The sequence below is a fragment of the Lonchura striata genome, chromosome 15, assembly GCF_046129695.1.
Source record: "Lonchura striata isolate bLonStr1 chromosome 15, bLonStr1.mat, whole genome shotgun sequence".
NCBI lineage: Eukaryota > Metazoa > Chordata > Aves > Passeriformes > Estrildidae > Lonchura > Lonchura striata.
In genome coordinates, this window is record NC_134617.1 from 7,044,504 (window position 1) to 7,065,629 (window position 21,126).

The 21,126-nt window shown below is 42.1% G+C and overlaps 1 protein-coding gene across 1 annotated transcript in view; it reads left to right on the forward strand.

Moving 5' to 3' along the window:
- The window catches only part of ADAMTS2 (ADAM metallopeptidase with thrombospondin type 1 motif 2), a 169,634-nt gene that overhangs the window by 106,420 nt on the left and 42,088 nt on the right, over nucleotides 1-21,126 (forward strand). The window contains exons 4-5 of the mRNA XM_031506005.2: nucleotides 7,948-8,141; nucleotides 19,041-19,124. Of these exons, the coding sequence (XP_031361865.1) occupies nucleotides 7,948-8,141; nucleotides 19,041-19,124 (278 nt within the window). The remainder of the gene's footprint in view (nucleotides 1-7,947; nucleotides 8,142-19,040; nucleotides 19,125-21,126) is intronic.

Consider the following 21,126-nt stretch of genomic DNA (forward strand, 5'->3'; position numbering starts at 1 on the left):
ATTTTTCAGTAATATTTCCAATTATGTATGGTTATTTTCTGTATTATTTTGCCTTTTCTCCCTCATCTCACCTTTCTGCCCTGGCTAGGAATTTGACTTTTGTTACCTGTATGTTTTTCACAATTATTTTCTTAAACTGTAATTAAACTATATTTCCCTTTCTTTTGGGCTTACTTGGAAAGACAACTGCCAAATCCCATGTAGTCTGTTGTTATTCAGGTCCTGTACCATGGCTTGGCATTTCATTCTGTTAAAAATGCAAGTGGGATTGTTAGACATGTCACCTACAAAGCCATGGGGTCAGCTTGGCAGCTTACTTAATGTGCTAATTTGCTGTAATTTAATCATGCTTGGAATATGGATTGGACATCTGAGTATCTTGGTGGCAGCCTTGGACTCAGGCAGCCCATAAACACTTGGTTAAAGCCTGGTTGGGAAAAGTGAGTTGTGCTCAGCTCCTGATCCTCTGCCTTTGGGGCTTCAGGAGGCGTCTTTGAGGCTCTAGAACTCTGTGGAGCTGTGGCTCTGTCTGCCTGTGTGGAGATGTGGCTGAGCCCTGCAGTTTAATTAATTATGCATTATCTGCAAATGAGGTGGAGCACACTGAGCTCCCTTTGTGGCTCTCTGTGAGTGATGCAGAGCAAAGCCTGCTCTGCCCAGGCACGGTGAGCACTCCAGGGCTTGGGAGGGATGGAGCCCTTGTCCCAGGCCAGATGTGGGCTCTCGGAGTGGGTGGGGCATGGTAAATCAGGCACCTTGTTTTGCAAGTCACAGGCTCTGCAATACAGGCCAGCTTACAATGACTCGCCAAAATATTTGCCAGATAGCACTTCTCAGATGCAATCAATTAAGTCAGTGAAACTTAAAAGTTGGCTTCTAAATGAGTTTTCTAGAGTAGCTTTCTTTGCCCCTTTTTGAGCTTACTTTGACTGAGTACTAAGTTTGGACTTCTTGCTCATGCATTATTTGGTGCTAAATTGTGAAACCTGTGTTTGCATTAGTAAGGTTGATAGCTGAAAAATTTCCAAAGGATAAGTTTTGCTGTTGGAAAAATTTTATGTTTGGATTCCAGAGAGCTCCATTTCAACCAGGTCACACAGACTGGTTTCCTGACTGGTTTGCCATTTCTTTCATTTCTCCTTTTTGACTGTTATGTTGTAAGACGAAAGTTAAAATTTTAACACGCTGTGTCTCACCTTTTGAAAAAAAGAAAAGTTTTAGCCTGGGGTATTCCATTGCCTTGCTCTCATTTAATCTTCTAACAGTGCAATTATCTCCCATCTTTATGTTATTCTTTGTGTAACTCTGGCCCTCATGAGATCAATTTAGTTTTCAACTCCTCTTTTTAGTATTGTGATATCTTTTCTCTTTGTTGTGATAAGCCAGAAAAAATCTCCCTGGCAACACCTAGCTGTGGATATTAGTGCCTTTGGCCTGGCCACTTGCTACTGTGTCCACCTGGTCATTTTCACTGCACTAATTGGTTTATCCTTTGGAAATACTTTTTTCCCCCTTGTTTCCCATTTGTTTTTTTTTTTTTTTTTTTTAACTTTGGTAAGTTCATATTTGTTTTTCTTTATAACACTGATTCTCTGATTGCATATTAAGAAAAAATTCTTCCCTGTGAGAGTGGTGAGGTCCTGGCACAGAGTGCCCAGAGTAGCTGTGGCTACCCTATCCCTGGAAATGTCCAACGCCAGGTTGGACAGGGCTTGGAGCAACCTAGTTCTGCCCCAAGGAGTTTGCAACAACTGCTGTCTATATGAAATACTGTTAAATACTTGAAACTCCTGATTTCAAGTGCAGGACCAGACAATTCCAGCAGGAATTCAACTGCTCTATCTGCAGCTGGAATCCAAGACCTACTTTTGGAGAGCCCAGCCCAAGTTACCCCAACAGCCGTGGCAAACTCCCTGTGGCCAGATGAAAGGTGGAGCAGGCTCTGTGTTAAAATGTGATTTGACCAGAAACAGCATTACCATAACTCAGAGGCAGGGAGCTTGTAATGAGATCATATGGTCAGCAAAGCACACAGCCTAAAATCTTCCTTTTAAATGGCTGCTTCTTTGCACATCAGGGCAGGACAGCGATTTGTAAAGTTGGAGAAGATGCCTGGTGCATACCCAGTCTTTAGTTTACTAGTGTGATCTTACTTTTGGTTTATGTAAAAATGTGTGAGAGGAGGAATTCGATCCCACTGCCCAAGAGAGTTCTGCTGCAGTGGTTGCTCTTGGTTAAGGATTCATCAAGTATCAGCCATTGTTAACCTGTGATTCAAGAAATCACAAGAATCCCATGAAAATTTAGCTCCAAGTTAAAACTGAGCTGAGGCAGTGTTCCTGGTGATGCCTTTTAAACAGGGCTGACTTGGTATCATGTACCAAGTGCATTCTGTGGATTTCCTCTTGTTTAGGCTGTTTTCAATTTGCTTTCACCTCACAGAAGCTCTCTCCCATTTTAATTCCCTGCTGGCTTTACCCAGTTTTCTTATGAGTGATCTATAGCAGAAGGGTCCAAATTCAGACTGCAGTATGGGAAAGGGATTTATAAATTATGAAACACCAATGTAGCTGAGCAGGATAGTTAGGGGGGAGAAGAAAGACAAGTAGAGGACATTTGGAAAACAAAGCAGAGAGCAGAGGAAGGTGAGCATGACTGTAAAACCATCAGAAATAAGTTTTTAAAGAAATTAAAAATCAGAGAAATGAACATAACAGAACATGGTTGTGTGCAACTGTAAAGAAAAACAAAATCCCAAATGGAGTAACTTAAAAATGGGAGAATAAATCACCAGGGGATAAAATCCAAGGCTGATGACTGTTCATTGTTGACTCCAACCTCCATGGGCTGGGCTTCAATTTACCATGGAAGGCAAATGAGGGTTTTGGTAAAATGCATGAACAGACTAATTGGAGGCTAATTAGGGACTCAGTTGATCACAGAGCATTGACACAAGAGAAGTCTACAGGATCCAAGTGGCAGGGAAGCTGCAGAAGGAGGCTCATGATTGAAGGTGCAATTCCCAAAAGAGCAGTTTTCTGTCAAGCTGTCAGCAGGGTTTGGTGCTTTTCCAGAGGTGCAGATGTACTCAAGCGGTGGGAAGCTGAGAGCTAAAGCAAGTCCACCTCTCCTGCTTCTGCTTCCCTACCACACAGCCTGTTCCTCCTGCCTTTGCAGCACTGAGGGATGGACGGGCTCATGCCTGGGCTGGGATTGCATTCCCAGGCTTGGAGTGGCACTGCCACCAGCTGTGGTGCAGCTGAGCAGGGCTGGGTGTCCCGGGCTCCTGTGCTGTCACAGATGTGTTTGCCACCACAGCAGAGCAGGCTCCAGCTGTGCTTCACAGGTGCCTGAGTCACCGGGGTGAAAAGCATAAAAACAACAACACAAAAGCTGCTGGTTTGCAGCAAGGAGTGGGAAGCTGGGAGTTCCTTCAGCAACGTGTCCCAGGAATGGAGATGAGTGGCACAGCAGCAGCTCAGCAGCGTGGTCCTCGTGTGGCTGCAGAGAAGGTGCTCAGCAGTCGGCTCAGGCGTTCGTCTGCCCCCACGCTGACAGATGAAGTGTCCACAGCAGCAAACCAGCTGCATTTCAATGGTGGCTGCCTGGTCTGAATGCTGCACACTCAGGTTTGAAATGAAATTCCAGCTCGTTGCTGTGCTGACAAGCTGCAGATGATGGCTCTGAACATGACACACAGTTCAGTCCCCCAGCTGCTTATCCTGGCCTCTGCTCTGGGCTTGCCAGAAAGTTGCCTTCTCCCTATCAGAAAGAGGAGATAAAATATTAGAAACTGCTTTATTAGGACAATATTGCTGCTGTGAGACTGGGGAGCCCTAAGGCTGGTAAAGTCCAGTTGTTTCATAAGGTTTAGCCATATTTTCCTGAGCCTTTTGAAAGAGGTCATGAAAAAAACAAAACAAGATCATGAGCCAGCAACTGTGGATTTGGTGGATGTCCTAAAGGGAGTGACAGAAAACACAGGGAGAGGGAGTTTTTATGGCAGGCAGAGTGTTCATGCTTCAGTAACTCGGAGCATCTGTTTGAGCTTTGCCTGCCATGATGGGTGAGGCAGAATCAGGAGATGTCATGTAATTGGGTTTCCATAAAGAACATGATATCAAACATTCATGAGCAAGGCAAAAATTCCCAGAAAATAAGGTGGTGTCATCCCAAACTGTTGCAGATGGAGATTTCTTCTGAAGATGTGCAAAGGCAACAGCATTTGACAACTTGGGCACTTTTTATTCCTTCTCTGGAAGATGGTCTACAGTGGTAAGAGAAAATTACTGAAATATCACCGAGGTTTTTAGCTAGCTTTAGGAAAAAAGAGAGGGTTTGAGGGATTTTTGGTTGAACTGTTAGAGTGCTGCTGTCATTTGATTTATTCTGAATGAGCAACAAAAGAGAGAAATAAAAGCTTCTCTGTGAGTGGTTAATTTTCACAAATGTGAATTTTTCCTAGCAGGAGCAAGAGGATTTCAGCACAGGCTGGTGTGAGGCTCTGAAAATGCCAAGTGTCTTCTCTTGGAAGATGGAAAACAAAGTTGGCACCAATTATTAGTGGCTGATTTGGCAAAAGTTGCTGAAAATTGACATCTGAGGGAGAGGTTTTGGGATGATTTAGTAAAGCATTGCAGTATGGGATTACTTTTGTGATGTTACTGTGCAAAGTGCAGGGGTGATCAGAAGGAATGTAATGTGGAAAATGTGAAGGGTGAATTTGGTGTCTTATTTAGTTCTTTGTGCTTTCTCTTGAGCTCTTCTAGCATATTGTTAGCAGTACAATGATACAGCAAAGTTGCTGACATTAACTAAGGAAAGTTGAGATGCCAAAACACCACAAATATTTAATTTACTACATATGGAACTTTGTTTTTCTTCCCTTTTGCTAAGATATGGGTATTAATTTCTCTTGGATGCAACTGTCATTTAGGAGCAAATCCAACATGGGAATAACTTTGTATGGTCCAGCAAATCCATCAATTCATCATCCAAGAGCCTGAGAGGCAGAGCAGCACTGGAGGAGGACTCCGTGGGGTTTGTGGTCAGGCGTGTGTGGAGGCATCCCTGCCTGCCCAGGGACAGCCTCTGGGAAAGAGCACTGGGTGGGAAGTTGGGATGTGAACCAGAAATCTTGCAGCTACTGTTGTGAATGTTTTGAGCCGTGTTTCTGGTCTTGGGATGGTTCCAGCACCAGCTGGAGCCAGTGTGGCTTTCCCTCTGCTGGGAAGCACATGGGGTTGGTGTCTCAGAGGTACCAGTGCCCAACACTGGCTGTGTTATCCTGAGGGGAGCAGCTGAGGGGTGAAGCTAATTGTGTATGTGTGGAATTTTTATGCTCCCAAGAAAATTTAGAGTGGTTGGTTGGCGCCTAGTGGGAGTGAGATGACTTCCAGGGAACGTCCTGATAACTTTTCTCAGGAGTTGGCAGGACTGTAGGGACTACAGTGTGACAGTGATGAAGTGAGCAGCAAAGAGGGAGGACAGGCAGTTTTCGCTGCAGGATGGTAGGATCACATTTTGCCTCTGGCTGATTTACTCACAGCAGGAATAAAGGTAGTGTCAGGAGTTAGTTTGACACATAAGGGAGAGAAATGAAAGCACAAAAGCTCAAGATACCTTGACAGCCAATCACCCACCCAAATAACAGCCCCCCAGCCAGCAGAGCTGGCTGTCCACAACCTCACTGCATGGCTCAGGCTCTCCCCCTGCCCATCTCTGCTGTTCTGCAGTAGCAGCTCTGATAGCTTTGCTTTGCTGCTGATTGCTTTAACTTTTTATACACAGCAGAGAGAAGACATGACCTGCAGCTCCTGCCAGCCTAGCCTTACTTTTCTACAGAGCTTTTAAGATTTATGGTCATATTTTACAGTAACTGTGATTTTTCTTATAGATCGTGAATATATGATTGCCCCATGATGCCATAGCAAGCCTCCACTGTGATGGCTTGCTCATTACTTCTGAGCACTAGCAAGGCAGTTTGAACACTGAAGTTTTCCTGGTGGAGTAATCCACGAGGCAGGGCTGGAGCTGCTAAGGAGCTGCCTCCAGTTCTTCCAGGCCAGGCTCTTTCACCCTCCATGGTGCACCTGGGAGTGACAGCTGGGCTCTGCTTGAGGGATGAATTCTCATGCTGAATCATGGATTCTGACCAGAGTAACTTTAAAAGCTTGTGGCCTCAGGAGCAGAAGCTGCTAGGAGCCCTGTGGCTGGCAGTGAGAACGTGGTGGTTGTGCTTGTTAGCTACATGAAATGCTGCTGTTTGGGGAGAAGGACACTGAGGAGTGTTAGACCACCACGTGGGACCTTCTCTGTGTCCACTGGGCAAGGGGAGCCCTGGCAGTGCAGTGCAGAGGAGATCCCTGCAGCTATGGATCTCAGGACAAGCCTGTCCTTGAAGCTTGCTGGAAACTGGCAGGAAGCTGTGTCTTTCAGGGGCTTCCTTTACCTGGAGGTCTCTTCATGGAGAACAGGGATCAGCCTCTCACCACACAAGGCACAGCCTGGGGCCCAGAGCAGTAAGGATTGCTCCATGGGGACTGGGGATGCCTGGTGTCTGTGCAGGTCGGTGTGTTGTTGTCACCTCAGTGGGGAGCTGAGGGGATGCTGCTCAGGCTGCACATTGCCCAGGACCTGCTGACACAGCAGCCTGAGGCAGCAGAGTTCAGGCAAGAGCACAGATGTTCTTGTAATGAGCCCAGTGATCTGGTGACTCACTCCCTTCCCAAGCAGCCACTTTTGATGTGAAAACTTCAATAAATGGAAATAGAGAATCCACTTTTGTAACATTTCCAAGAGCTGTTTCTCATTTCTGGTTTGAAGGTGATGGCTTGGGCTTCCTCCCTTTGCTTCCCATTATATTTCTGTGAATGAAGCATTGGGACTTTTACTCAACCCACAGCCCACTCTGTACTTTTGCTGACCTCTCTGAGTCTTTCCTGACATTTCCTAAAAAAAGAGGTTCTCAGTGGTGATTCCAGTCTCTTGTAATGCAAATGGTAATAATGATAGGAATGCTAATTATTGTTATTCTGTAAGATGAAATGTCAAGATTCCATATTTTCATGTTAATTTTTAGTATGTAAGTGCCACATTAAGCATGTCCATCCTGTCAGGGAACATGCTTTTCATATCACAGGAACTGTTATAAATCATTAGTAATGAAGGAGACAACTGTTGTGCCTTGTGGGCTGGTCTGTGACATACAGTAATGCAAAGTGATGTGGAAAATTTGGAATGAAGGATGAAAAGCTGTTAAAAAAATTGTGGATGTAACTATAAATTTATTAATGTTGTATCTAAAATGTGATTCTGGGCTGTAATGATAAAGAGGATCCATGTCACTACTGTTGGATTGCATGTGTGTAACTAGGAAAGGAGCTAAAGGGTTGAGGCTGGGGGAGAGGTTTGGTGGTACCTGTGTGGATAGCAAAAGACTGTATTGGCAACTGCATTCACCTTAAAATAGGAGTCTGTGGGCAGCAAGATCAGGTTTTGAAGTATGTGTCTATCTTTAATTTTTCTAAATAGAGGCTACCCTGGGTAGCACAGGATCCCTGGACAGTGCATTCTGTTAGAAGTACTTTTAAGCAACATGTATTTTGCTGCAAACAGCTCCATTCTTCTCATCAAGGCATTGGTTAAACCTGCTGCTCTTTGGGGCCTGTATTATTATTATTATTATTATTATTATTATTATTATTATTATTATTATTTATTATTATTATGCAGCATTACTTTGCAGAAAGTATTGCCTTTACTTTGCAAAATAAAAACATTTTGGGTCATATTTCTCTCTCATTTAGGTAGTTTTTAATTGACATTTTGTGAAACTAACGCTGTTATGCATCACTCAGAACCTAACAAATGCTGCTACTTCGAATTAATCAAAGCTGAAACCCGAACCTCTCGTGGCTGGTGACTCTTTTGTGTGTTTGATCCCAGGCTCCAGCCTCACTGCCTTGGAGCATCAGCTGGGCCTCGCGGAGGAGCAGGTGCAGAGGTGGAGGCAGCGCCGCCGGAGGCACGCCACAGAGGACGACTACAACATCGAAGTCCTCCTGGGGGTTGATGACTCAGTTGTTCAGTTCCATGGGAAAGAACACGTTCAGAAGTACCTGCTGACCTTGATGAACATTGTGAGTACAGCCCTGCTCGCTGCCCGGTGGGAAGGCTCTGAAAGGGCTGGGAATGTAGGTTGGGTAAGCCATTTGGATAAGACACAACAGATTTTGCTCGTGGCAGGAGATAAAATAACTCTAGGAGGGAAATCCAGGCCACTTTCAGAAATCCAATAGGGGAGAAGCAAAAAAAAAAAAAAAAAAAAAAGAGCCAAGACAGAAGCTGAGTGTGGGACTGTTAAAAATGTTCAAAGTCCTTCTTATGTGCTTTAGTGGGTGGGACACAAGGTCAGAGCTCAGGTTTTTGGAAGTCATTATGTTTTAGCTGTATATTCCCTTAACCTAAGCTTCCTGCTGAGGAACACTGTTTGGAGAACTGTCTTCAAATAAGGTTTTAACAGAAATTACAACTGGCTTTTACATTTTTAAAACTACTCTGCTGAATTCTTTGATTTCTCAACAGCCACTTTAGGTCCCAGGCCACCTCCCTGCTTCTTGTTCACACTGCAGTAAAATGTTATGCAGTGTAACACTGAGCTTTCTTAAATTGATATAGTATTTACTCCATGACTGACATCTTTAGGTTTCCTTAGTTAAATATTTAATCTTCAGAACCATAGTCTGTGTAACAGACTTTGTAGTGTAGGAGTGATGAAAGGAGACACTAGGGAATATTTTGTTTGAAATAATCACTTTGTATTTCTAAATATCAATGTCTAGTACCCCAGACAGTAAGCAAGGACACTATTTTTTGGAAGAGAATGAAGACTTGAAAAACCATCCCTAGTACAGATCAAAATCAAAATATATACATTTTTTTTCCCTGAAGAAATAAAAATAAGTGGTAGCCCCCCTCACAGACAACTCATTTGGGGATGACTTTCTTCCTTCTTCTTCTCATCTGGAACAGGAGTCTTTTCTCAATAAAATACACTTCTGAAAAAGCTTTGGCCTCAGTGAATGTGTGTTCTTAGTAAAATAGTGTTGAGCAAAAAATTGTAGGTCTGCTCTGTTTTTGACAAATGGAGTCTGACTGCTGAAGTTTGCAGTCGTGTCAAGAGGATGAGCCTGTAGATGACTCCTTTCACTTTGCAAACCACAGAGGCAGAAATCCAGGCTATTGGGTAGATTTGTCTGGGATGTAGTTTTTCCAAGATGTATTTTTTTAATTATGAAGCTTGTTTTTTTTCTTTCTTTATTACTTTCTTTTAGCAATGTGCAGAATATCACTGTTTTTCATTTTAAATGAGAGGTGGAATACAATTTAGGAAAATCCCTTGTGTGATATGAATTCAGTTATGACTTTTTATAACAGCATTGTAAATAGTTAAAAACCTGCCCTGACATTAGAGTTATGGGGTACTTGGTGTCTGCTCTGATGGCTGTAAATGCATATATTCTAACAGAAATGACATAGTGGATTTAATTTATTTGTGTGGTTTGTTTCCTCTGAGGCTTAAAACAAAGTCTACAGTGAAACAGATGGTTTTCTGCATCTCTAAATTAACAAGTCAAACAGACCAAACCAGGAATGTGGCAAACAGGCCAAAATAGATTAAACAGGACTTTTTACTTATCATGTCACTTAAATCTATTTTTAAGAATTAAAATATACAGTAATGGTAAAGAAGCCATAAATGTTCCAGCTCTGGAATATACTTTTTCCTAATTTTAGTAAACCATCCAAGACACAAATTGCAAGAAATAACAACTCTTCAGCAGCCTGTCTCTGCAAGTGGTTTAGAAAGTGCAGCCTGTGTAACCATCCCCACAGGGCACAGCAGCTCTTGGCATAGGCAGCAACTGTTCTGTTGAGAGATCTGAGGTAGAACCATGTCTTCTGGGGACTGAGGATGTGTCCCATGCCTTGTGCCCAAATTCAAGGAGCTGCTTGAAACCCCCAAGGCCTCTTGAAAGGCTCTGGATAGTCGCTGGCAGTCATCAGTGTTGTCCTGTTCTTTCCTTCAAAACTCAGCTGGTTTCTGGAGTCTGTATTTTGGCAGAGGGGTGGTGATGATAACCAGTCCTGTTTCCAGCTCCAGCACAGGGAGGCAGGAGGGGTTTGTTACTGCAGATGGTGGTGCTGGGGACCTGGTTTGTGCCAAGGACAACACAATGCAGAACCTCTCCTTCCTCGCAGCAGGGCAGCTCCAGCTCTTGCTCTCACTGCTAGATGGGTGCAAGGTGTGATTCTGTGTAGAACGTGGCTTTGGTCTCCTTTCCTGAGATTCACACTGACTCCCCCATTGCCCTCTCTTCTTCCTCTTTGAGTGGTTGGGGGTTTTTGTTTAGAAAATGAGCCCACTATAAAAGGCCTTGGTGTCCCTGGCTGTTAGGGGTCACATGGATGCAATGTGTCTCTGATGAGATATGTAGGTCCAAGATCACATATCTTGAAAAAGAAAAGATAGTGACAAACAATTCCAGCTGTATTTTTAAATCTAATTGGAGATCCTCTCATAACCATCAGATTGTGTGTACCCTACTGGGTTTAGGATGCAATCAATTAGCTTCCTATTGTAACAAGGCATAGAATCAATTACCTTTGTATGGTAACGAGGTAGTAAGCATAAAATCAAGAATGCATGGTAACAAAATAAAATAATAGTGAAGGTATTTACTGGAGATAAAACAGGTGATCAAATATTTGAATTTCTGAGGTTCCAAAAATGAAATAAATCTTAGGTGAATTGTCCTTCCTGGGGAAAGACATTACTTTCCCAGAAGCAACTCCCAGCATGGCTGCTTCTCTCACTGTGCTTGATCTCCTTATGTGTGATGGCGTGAGCAGTTGTCCTTAACTAACTTTTCCTAGGGATCTTGGGTGGAACCCTACCACTAACCCAACCAAAACAATATATTTTTTTTTCCAAGTGCAGTGCAGTGACTGTAAATTCAGTAAAATCTGTTTTGTGCAGCTTAAGTGATGTGTTACAGTCCACACCTAAAAGCCATGAAGTGAGAAAAAACAGGGGTTGGGTGTCCTGGCTATCTTGAATAGCTGTGCTAATATTTATCCCAAAGTTTGGAAATGAAGTCACTCCCAAACAAATGGTGATAGATGCCAGAGGATTTTTAACACGTTGGGCTGCAGCCACGTATTGTCTGACTGTGCGCCAGCCGTTCCACTGCAGTGAGCTCGGCCTCATGCCTCCCCTTTTTCATCCTCCAGTCATTTCCTCTGAAAAAACTCTTGTTTCTCTTGACCTCCTCTCTTTTCTCTGCTCAGCACCATTGGGACATTCAGTCACCTTTGGAAAATATGCCATTGTTTTTGCTTTAGAGACCCTCGGCTGCCTCTCGCTCACACCATTTTCACTTGCATGTCATGCTGTGTTTTTTCCTGGGGAGGATATTGGCCTGCACAGTCCTCTGCATTTCCAAGCATGAGCCCACACATTGCACTAATTAACTTTGTATTTATAGCATGCAGGAGCATTTCCACAGAGGAGAGATATTTGGGTGGAATCTTGTAGTTCTGTAGCTGCTCAAGAACATGGAAGGAACTTCAATTTCAGCAAGAAAGCATCTCAACCCCTCAGTAATTTTATCTGTTTGTACAATTGTTTGGGAAATACTAGAAAAGTGCAAAGCTAGACGTGGTGTTGTAAAATTACCTTGTTGTTTGGGAAAGAAAAGGCTTTCACTGCAGGATGCTCTGGGAGGAGGAGAAGGGCACTGAATGGGTGTCATTGAGTTGAATGGCTTGGATGGGTGCACTGATCAGAGGATAAAAAACTGTCTGGGTGGTGGTAAATGGAACCAAATCCAGTTGATGGCCAGTCCAAAGTGGTATTCCCCAGGTCCAGCAGTGCTCAATATCAGTGATCTGGGTTAGGGAATTGAGTGAATCCTCAGTCCATGTGCAGGTGACACCAAGGTAGATGGGAGTGTTGATTGCTGGAGGGCTGGAAGGCTCTCCAGTGGGATGTGGACATGGCCTCAAGTTGCATCTGGAGATGTTTAGATTGAATATTTGGAAAAATCACTTCATGGTTGTCAAGCATTGGGACAGGCTGCCCAGGTGAGTGATGGAGTCACCATCCCCAGATATGTTTAGATGGTGTTTGGATGTGGTGCTTGGGGATGTGGTTAGTGGTGATCTTGGTAGTATGGTTGGACTTAATGATCTTAAAGAGCTTTTCCAAGCTAAAGGGTTCATTGATTTTGAAATGGGTGTTGTTGGTACCCAATCCTGGTGCTGAAATTCACTGTTTCATAGCCCTCTTAAAAGTAGTTTTGAGGATTAAGCAATTTTCAGGGGTAAAACCTTTAAATTCAATTCCTTTACTGTAAAAGAGCTAATATTAAAATATTTATATATACTCATGTAATGGATATATGGCCAAAATATTTGTGATACTAAGGCCCATCTCCTCAAAGTAGCTAAGTGCCTAATTGCTTTTATTTCAAAGGGAGATAGACTCTAAATTAGAATTATGTCTCACTCTGAGCTAGATTTATCTGAGTATTTAGTAATTTTCCTGCCTTTGAAATCAGTGAGCATCAGTATTAAAAATTAACTCATGGGATTATGTATCCCCTAGCCTTCAAGTGAAACTTCAACTCCAGAACAAATACATTAAACAACATTTCATTTGAATAACTGAAATCAATGAGAGTTATGCAGCTGGGGGCTTTGGAAAGTCCCTGGAGTCTTTCACCTGCATCTTTCAGCACTACACGTCTTTCAAATTGTGGCCCTGAGGCGCTGCTGAATGTGTTATCTGTCCTCTTTAATAGGATGTACATGATACTACTATTATAGATGAGATTTCGGCTCTCGTATCTCTGGCTGATGAGGGATGGAGATTTGCAGGTACAGAACAGCAAGTCCCTAATGAGAGGAAAGGGCAGAAATGCCATTGGTTTCTAACTGACAGTTGGATAAAAACCTGAAAGCATGTCTAATTCAAGCTGCTAAAAAGAAAGTGAGGATTGAATACATTGAAATAATGGTGCTCCCTGTCTTCAGAATCATGCTTTTTAAACTGAAAAGCATTTCTTTTAGGCAGCAAGGATAGCTCAATAATGTAGAATTCAACTGGATTTTTAAAAATTAAATAATTCATAAGTTCCAGTGCTCATTATTTAAAATCAGTTTATTTAATATGGGCACTCTAAATTTGAACTAACTCTAAGAAGTTCCACAAATAACAAATGTAAGTCCAGCTCTATTCATCTGAGGGACTTCAGCTGTCTGTAGCTGAATTACAGCTTGTTTGAAAGTTTCAATACATGTATGTGAGTTAACTCCACATTTTGACTGCTCATTATAAACCAGAAGCTGTGACTAGTGTGAACAATGTCTGTAGAGGCCTTCATGAGGTTATTTTTGTTCATTGCTACCCTACAGTGGAAGCTGTAGTTATGCTTGGGCATTCAGGGGCTCCTGCAGGGAAGACCCTCTCAGAACTCTTACAGGTTGTGCTCATTTTCACAGGGATTTTATTCCCAGCATCAATTAGGTGAGCATTGCTCATTATTGGTACCTGGAATGTGCCTTGCTGCCCTATCACACAGGTTTTGGTACCATCCTCAAGGCAGAGGGTAGGTACTATTAAAAGACAGATTTTTTCCTTTACTCCAAATACCAACATGAGCTTTAGCCACAACGGTTTCAGCCAGGGACTTCTGAGTTGTGACACTGTGGTTTGTGTGATGGAGTGTTGATAATTACGATCAGCTTTCAAATTCTGTGTGTTTTTCTTTACCAAACCACTCAGATTTGAAGAGGTCACCACATTTATTACTTTGACATCACACCCCTATCCCTTGTAGTGTAAATCAGTCTGCTTAATTATTTTGTGATGCTATAGGTGATTTTATTAATATGATCTTGAGACAGTAGTTCAGAAAAATACTGAGTCTGTTGGTGCAAAGGTAATTTACAGTGTTTAGAGAAACTTCTCACAGCAGTGGTTTATGAGCAGGAATGAGAAGTTCCAAGAGCCTGCGGGAGGAACTAAGGAAAATAAATTAGTCATGAAGTCAGAAAACAAAGTCTGTGACCTTTCTAAAGCCAATGTTACAGTCGAAGATGAGATAGAGGCCCGTAACATGAAGCTACCTAGTGCCTTGCCAACACATCTGCTGGGGAATGTTTTTCATTTTTATCAGAAGCAGCTAACTTGGATGTGGTAACACCTAGTTACTGATTCTGACACCAGAGAAGGTAAATCTGGACTCAGACTCATATTTGCATAGCAAATGAGAGATCCTTATCTCTGTTTTGAAATGTACATTGCCAAGCTCTTCTAAAACTGCCTGGTGTATGTGGTTTTGAGCAGAATGATAGATGTTTTCCAAATGTGGGATCACAGTTTGACCTTTAAGTTTCATGTGTGTTGTGTGCTTTCATTCTTCTTTTTTCCTTGTGATGCTCAATAAATATTTCAGGAAAAAAAGAGAGTCCTTCTCTGAGGAAATGAAGAAATGCCTTGTAAGGACTAGAAAGGGAGACTAGGAGCCCTTGATTTTGCTGTATGACTTTTATGTGACCAATAGTACATCCACCAGAGGAATTGATGTAATGTTATTCCTGTGGGATTAAGATAAAGCTTTGGGAATGTCAGAAATGCTCATTTGGGATCTTCAAAAGCATAAAGAAGGTGATGAAAATTGAAGAGCACAGTGGTGTTTGAAGTGGGACCACAGAAAAATAAAGTAAGAGGGAAATGCTTTTGGGAGGGTCAGATTACAGAAGTTTGTGCTCAGTATCCACCATGATATTTCTGGTTCCTATCCTGTAATTCAAACCAGGCATTTCTTACAGAAATAGACAATCATTGGATGCCCACCAGGCACCGAGGCTTTGCTGCAGATAATTATGATCTGATGAATGAGCTGCATCTTGGGCTGGGCTCTAACAATGTCTTGCCAGGAGCTCTGCCATCCCACAGGGAAGGAGCTGATACTCTCCAGCTTCTCCAGTATTGCTCTGGCTGAGATCCACACATGGTCCCAGCTCTGCCTGGGAGCACGTAGCCATCAGTAGTTCCTGCAGCAATAGTTGTGTAAGGATGCTGGGTGATCAAAGAGTGAGCTAATTAGCTTGGATGGATCAGCAAATTGTGGTGCCTGCAAAACCAGATGACTCCTGGTTTATGCCCTCTCCAAATGGTCAGATGTGCCCTCTGATGGCTGCTGGTGCTGGGTCAGAGCCGTTTGACACTGATGTAGCCCGAGGTGGAAGCTCTGAGATGTCCAACAGGGGTGTGTGCCCAGGAGCCCAGGGGAGTGGTGCTCACCCAGGCGTGAGGAGCAATCCATGGAGCCGCCGCGGGATGAATCTGATGGTTTATGGTTCAGGAGCCGTGCTCTGATTAAATGATCTGCTTTTTGCATAGCAGATACTAACAAACTCTGCAAGGCTGGGGACTCCTTCAAACTGCATGAATGAGTTTGCTGATGATTTGCCAAAATACACAGATTATTCTCCTATGGTGCATTGGTTTAATTAGGACTACAGGGAACCACCTGACTTTGCCTAAAAATCCTGCCAGCTCTATCAGCAGGTAACCTGCTCTGCACCAAGACTAGCAGAACTGCAGACTGTTGATTGCTATTTGTGTTACAGGAGCTTTCAAAATTCCCTTTTAGGATCAGGCAGTGCTTTGCTCAGTAATCAAAACTTTCCAGTGCTTCTTTTACAAAGCATGAGGCACCTCACTGGCATTTGGCTTGCCTTTAGCTTTTTGATGTATTCTATGTGCTTACTGTGCTGACTTGAAACTTGCACAAGGCAGAGGCATTATAAAATTAGCAGAGAGGGACAGATGAAAAAAGTAAATAAAGTCTTTGTTTTGTCTTATGTAGCACCAATCTGTGCCAGTCTGACTTCTACACAGAAACTTTAAATAGAAGTGTATGTTTTCCTTTGAAATATCCCAGAAAAAGAAACCAAAGATATCCCAAAATAGTTAGTGAACTACAATAGCTTGATGAAAGTGTCTTTACAGTGTTTCACTGTGCTTTGAATTCTTTGAGATTTACCCAGCCTTCTTCATCACCCTCTATAAATGCTGAATCACTGTAGGACATTTAACAAGACTTAATTCATTCACTGCCTTCAGTTCAGGAGCTGTGATTATGGGATGGTCTCTGTGTACTTTTTTTCTTCTATGCAGCAATTTAATTTTAGATGTACTGATCTAAGAACAACAGGAGATTAACTCTGGCTTTTCTAATGTTGATATGAACCAGGATGTCCTGCTGAAGTACATGGAGATGCAGTGCTGGAAAAGTACTTGCAGTCTTTTCCAGAGTTGTGCATATTTATTGCACAGCCATCTGAACACGTATCTCCGTTGTCTGGCTATCTGTGCTTTCAAACACTAAGTTTCAAAGTTGTGAGCTGCTCTCAAGCCTGGAGCTTTCTGATTGCACAGGCTGGTTGGTCATCTTCTGCCCTATATATTGAGCTGCATTAGCTTGACTCTGTTCTCCTGTTGAAGTAAGAGGTGAAAATGTGGAGAATCTGAGCTAGGGATTGTGTTGGCCCTTTCACTGTGTGCATTTTCATGAACCTCTGAGAACACAACATTTTTTGGATCTTCTATCTCTAACAGCTTCCTGAAACAAATACGTATGATTTTGACTGTGCTGAAAAAAAGGAAGAGCCTCTGTTTCAGCATATTATTCATGTGCAGTGAGACACTCCTAGCAAAGTACATTTTAGGTCAGAGGAAGATGCTGGGTGAAGAGAGCTTGGACTCATCCTTATTAATGAAACCAACACCCAGAGCTTTGAATTGGCCTGCTGTCTGCAGAAAAATCCAGGATCCCAAGAGAACCAAGCAGCTTTTTACAGTGCTTGTGCTTTTCTGTTCATTCACAGTTTGTTTGTTAGATGTCATTTGCATGAATAGTCAAACAGTGTTTTAATTCTGTTCCATCAATGTTTTCAAGCCAAGATTCCCTTTGGCACACAACAGTGATACAGTTGTTCAGTTACTCAACGATTGTTAAAAGAGGCTTAGGTTAAATTCTAGAAGTTAATGAGAGAGTGGTGTGCACCAATTTGGATTATGCTTTATTAACTAATTAAATACTTATTTACATGCTGTGTTTACTGTCCTCTATGCACAGCAGTTTTTGTTTAATACTCATTTCATGTACAGGTAATTTACAGCTTATTTCAACCTCATATCCTCGATGTGAGTACTCTCTTCTCACCACACAAAGAGGGAGGCAAATTAATATCCCTGCCTCCCTTGACAGCATTCAAGGGTCTTTTTCCTGGGTGAAAGAATTTTTGTAAAGAAAAACGTGTTTACGTCGTACCTCTTTATAATCTGTGTTGAGCAATGGTACTCAAAGTAAAAAAAGAGCATTTTTAAAATTTCAGAATATAAAGTTAGTATTCTAAAGTTTTATTTAAACATGCAAAGAGATCTGATGATCTGATTTCTAGAGGGGTTTTTTACAAAGCAGATTTGAACATAATCATCTCCTTCCACCCCACAAGGAAAACAGAAGCCCCTGAGGCCACTCATAGCCATGGGCTCCTCATCCACCATCTTAATCCAAGGTTCTGCTTGCTCATCAACCAGTAACGAGCTTGCATCCCAGGCATCCCCCAGAATGTTCCCCAGGTGCCCTGGAGGGTGTGAGCCTCCTCCTGGAGCTGTGGTTCAGCAGGACACTCAAGACTGTTGAAAACTTGGATGCCTACCAGGCATAAAATAAGGCTCTTCTGTCAAAAAATACTGATGAAACAAATTAAAATTCACTTTAAAATGTCAGTAGGGATTGCTTACCGAAACCTACACTGATGTATTTAATTTTAATGGTTTTTGAAGAGATAAAATATAGGCCATTAAAACTGGGGCTGATTGAAGGAGCAGGACATTATTTACCATGTTTCAAATGAAAAGTTCCCTGAAAGTTATTTATTAGCTTGAAGTAATGAATCTACTTTGCAGGAATAAATGAAATCTAGGTCCAGCCAGCAAAACAGCTCAGTTTGGTGCAACCTTTACCAAGGGAAGGAGGTTTTAGGGAAGGAACTTGCCTTGCAGGGATCTCATCTGCCTCTTCTAATTTGTAAAGCTAAACCCCTGCCATTTGGCCAAGTCTCATGCAGTCTTCATCACTGAATACTTAAATCAGCCTTGTTAACAGTTAATATTTGCCCAGCTTGCCTGTAGCAGTGTTTCCTAAGTAATTGTTATTCATCCACATTTCATTCTCTACTCTAAATATTTACAATTTTCTTTTCAGTGTTCCTGGGGTGATGTCCCTGTGTATGTGTTCAGTTATGTAGCTCTGGTATAAAAAAAAAGAAGACAATTTTAACTTGCTGTCATTTTTTAGCTTTTGTTCTACTTGCAAAGTTTAACACTGATGAGTTTTGACACACAATAAAGGCAGCTCATGTGCCTGACCAGCTTTTTAGGGGAGACACATCCTCTTGGCAGAGTGTGATGTGATGGGTCCCAGATGGAAGAGTTACAGGGTGCAGCTGAGCTGATCCAATGAATGGCTCTCAGGAGAGAGGTCCTGTCTCTCTTCTCACTCATCTCCTTCCCTATGCATGGTCCTGCTCAGCAGAGAGATATTTAGGATTTTGCCTGGATTGCCCTGCTCCAGGTTCCAGTGGGTATACATGGGTCAGCTCAGCTGCATCGTGTGGGTGCACCATGATGCTTCCAAGTGCAATTAGGCTGGCATTTATAAACCTGTTAATCTGAAGTCTCTGAGTATATATTTATTTGAAATTATTCCCTAAATTATGGCCTGTTGGGAGACTACAGCATGGTTTGGGAAAAAGCCCATTCCCTGTCTCATTAGTGGAGTTTTTCATGTTTTAAATATGATCACAAAGTGGTGTCTGGCCTAATGACAGCATAAAAGGTACTGGCTGTATCACTGCCTTCATAGTTACCATTGTTAAAGCACTGAACTCTTTTGCAGGTTAATGAAATTTATCATGATGAGTCCCTGGGTGCTCACATTAATGTTGTCTTGGTGAGGATAATCCTGCTGAGCTACGGCAAGGTAAGGAAAGGTTAATTTAAATGGAGGATATCAATATCTGTAGACTTCATTATTTTATGAACAGTTACTGGGGACATTTATTTATTTTGTATTTTAATCCATATATATTATCCTTACTAGTCTGCGAATATAAAGAACTTTCATGTTTATATATATATGCTTATCATTTAAACTTTACATTTCAAATAATTTCCATTTCTTCTGGGTTTTCCCTGTGTCATTTGAAGTTACTGCTCAGCTCTGGCAGTCTGTCTTTTCACATTTGTTTGAAATAGTCCATGAAACATAGAGAACATTTTAGTTCCTAAAGAAAACACAACGTGTTCTGGTTCAACTGTATGTAAGTAACAGTAAGCACAAGGTCAGCCCTGCAAGATGCTGAGGGCTATGGCCACTTTCTAAGAACTCATTTATACTTGTGCTTATTATCAGGGGAACTACAGCTGTGCTTAAAGTTAAATGGATATTCTGTGGAATAGGGGCCAGAAGGTAAGAGCTCTGCAGATCAAATCTGTAATTAAAAATATCAAGTGTTCTTTCTCTCAGTTTCTGTGGAAGGGGTTGCTCCACAGACAAAACTTGGGTAAAGGGGGACAAAATGTTAAATGGGCTTCAAAAGTATTTATCTGTTCAGTACCTGTGTCCTGTTACTGCCAAGTCAACATCAGCTTCCATGGGAACAAGAACAGGACATTTCAAGTATGTTGATAACTGCTTTGGTTAAGGACACGTGATGTTAGAGCTTCCAATGCAGCATCAGGCCCAGCTGCTCAGAGCAGTGTTAATGTCTAATGCACCTTCCTGTGACTGGAGTGCTGCGATTTCCATGTTCATGTAGAAAACCTGGATTCTGGATGACTCCATGTCTGTTCATGGAAGTTGCTGGAATGCTGTCAGCAAAGAGCCAGTGCAGATGGTGAAGCTCCACTGGCATTCACCAGCTTACCCCGCTCAATACCAGCTGAGAATTTTCCTCCCTGGTGCAGATGAGGGAGCTCTCAGGTTTAGTCTGGACTCTGCAGGAGACTGATTACCTGGATAAAGGTTAAATCTTTTTGTTGGAGCTTCCTCGTCTGAGAACTAAACACACCAATCCATCTCTGCTTTTCCTGCAGTGTTGTTGATGATGATGATGATATAGTTATGCACTTTGGATAAGCTTAATCAGATATATGTCCTAAAGTAAAAGGTAAAAAAAGGTCATATTTGCCATTTTGTGATTGAAAGTTCAGAGAGTGTGCAGTTAACATTGAATTACAAAATCGTTGAAATATCCTTGTGATTGTTGTTATGGCAAAAATTTGATTGCAGGTTGACTTATGAATCTCATACAAATCTGATGTTGCAATAGTGGTAGAAGCAGTGGAATTAGTACCTGGGCTAGTGACTTCTTTGCAGTCCTTAGCTCATGGGTATTTTATAACTGTTGTGTTTATTATTATTCATCTTTAGCCCTATAGATCTACCTCAATGTGAGCTCTGCTTATTTCTGCCAGTTTCCAGATGGCATACAGTGGCTACAGCAGTCATAATTCCATTTTAAGGATATTTGTTTTCTTGTGAAGAGCAAAGCTTTGTCCATTTATAATTTGAAAGTTATGAGTTTCATATTCTCTTGAGAGGAGAGTTGAGGTGGAGGACAGAAGCCATCATTTCTTGGCAGGTCTTTGGCCACATCACAGAAGTAGCATTTGCAGGTCTGTGTAATCTGCCTGTGGATATTCTACTTTTGGATTCTACATCTACAATCTGCAGTGGACAGTGCTTTAGCTTCTGAGTTGTCCTGCTGGTTTCAGTGGAATAATTCTGCTATCACAAGTTTTCCCCAAAGATAATTTTTCTTGCATTTCCATATATGATTCTTGTTTACAAGAAAGACAATCTATTGCTTTCAAAAGATAGTAAAAAGTATATATACAAGATATCATTCCAGAGCTCCTCTACTTTATGGTGTGGGAACCTGCATGCCATGGCTGTATAGGAATACATCCTTTGCTGTTCA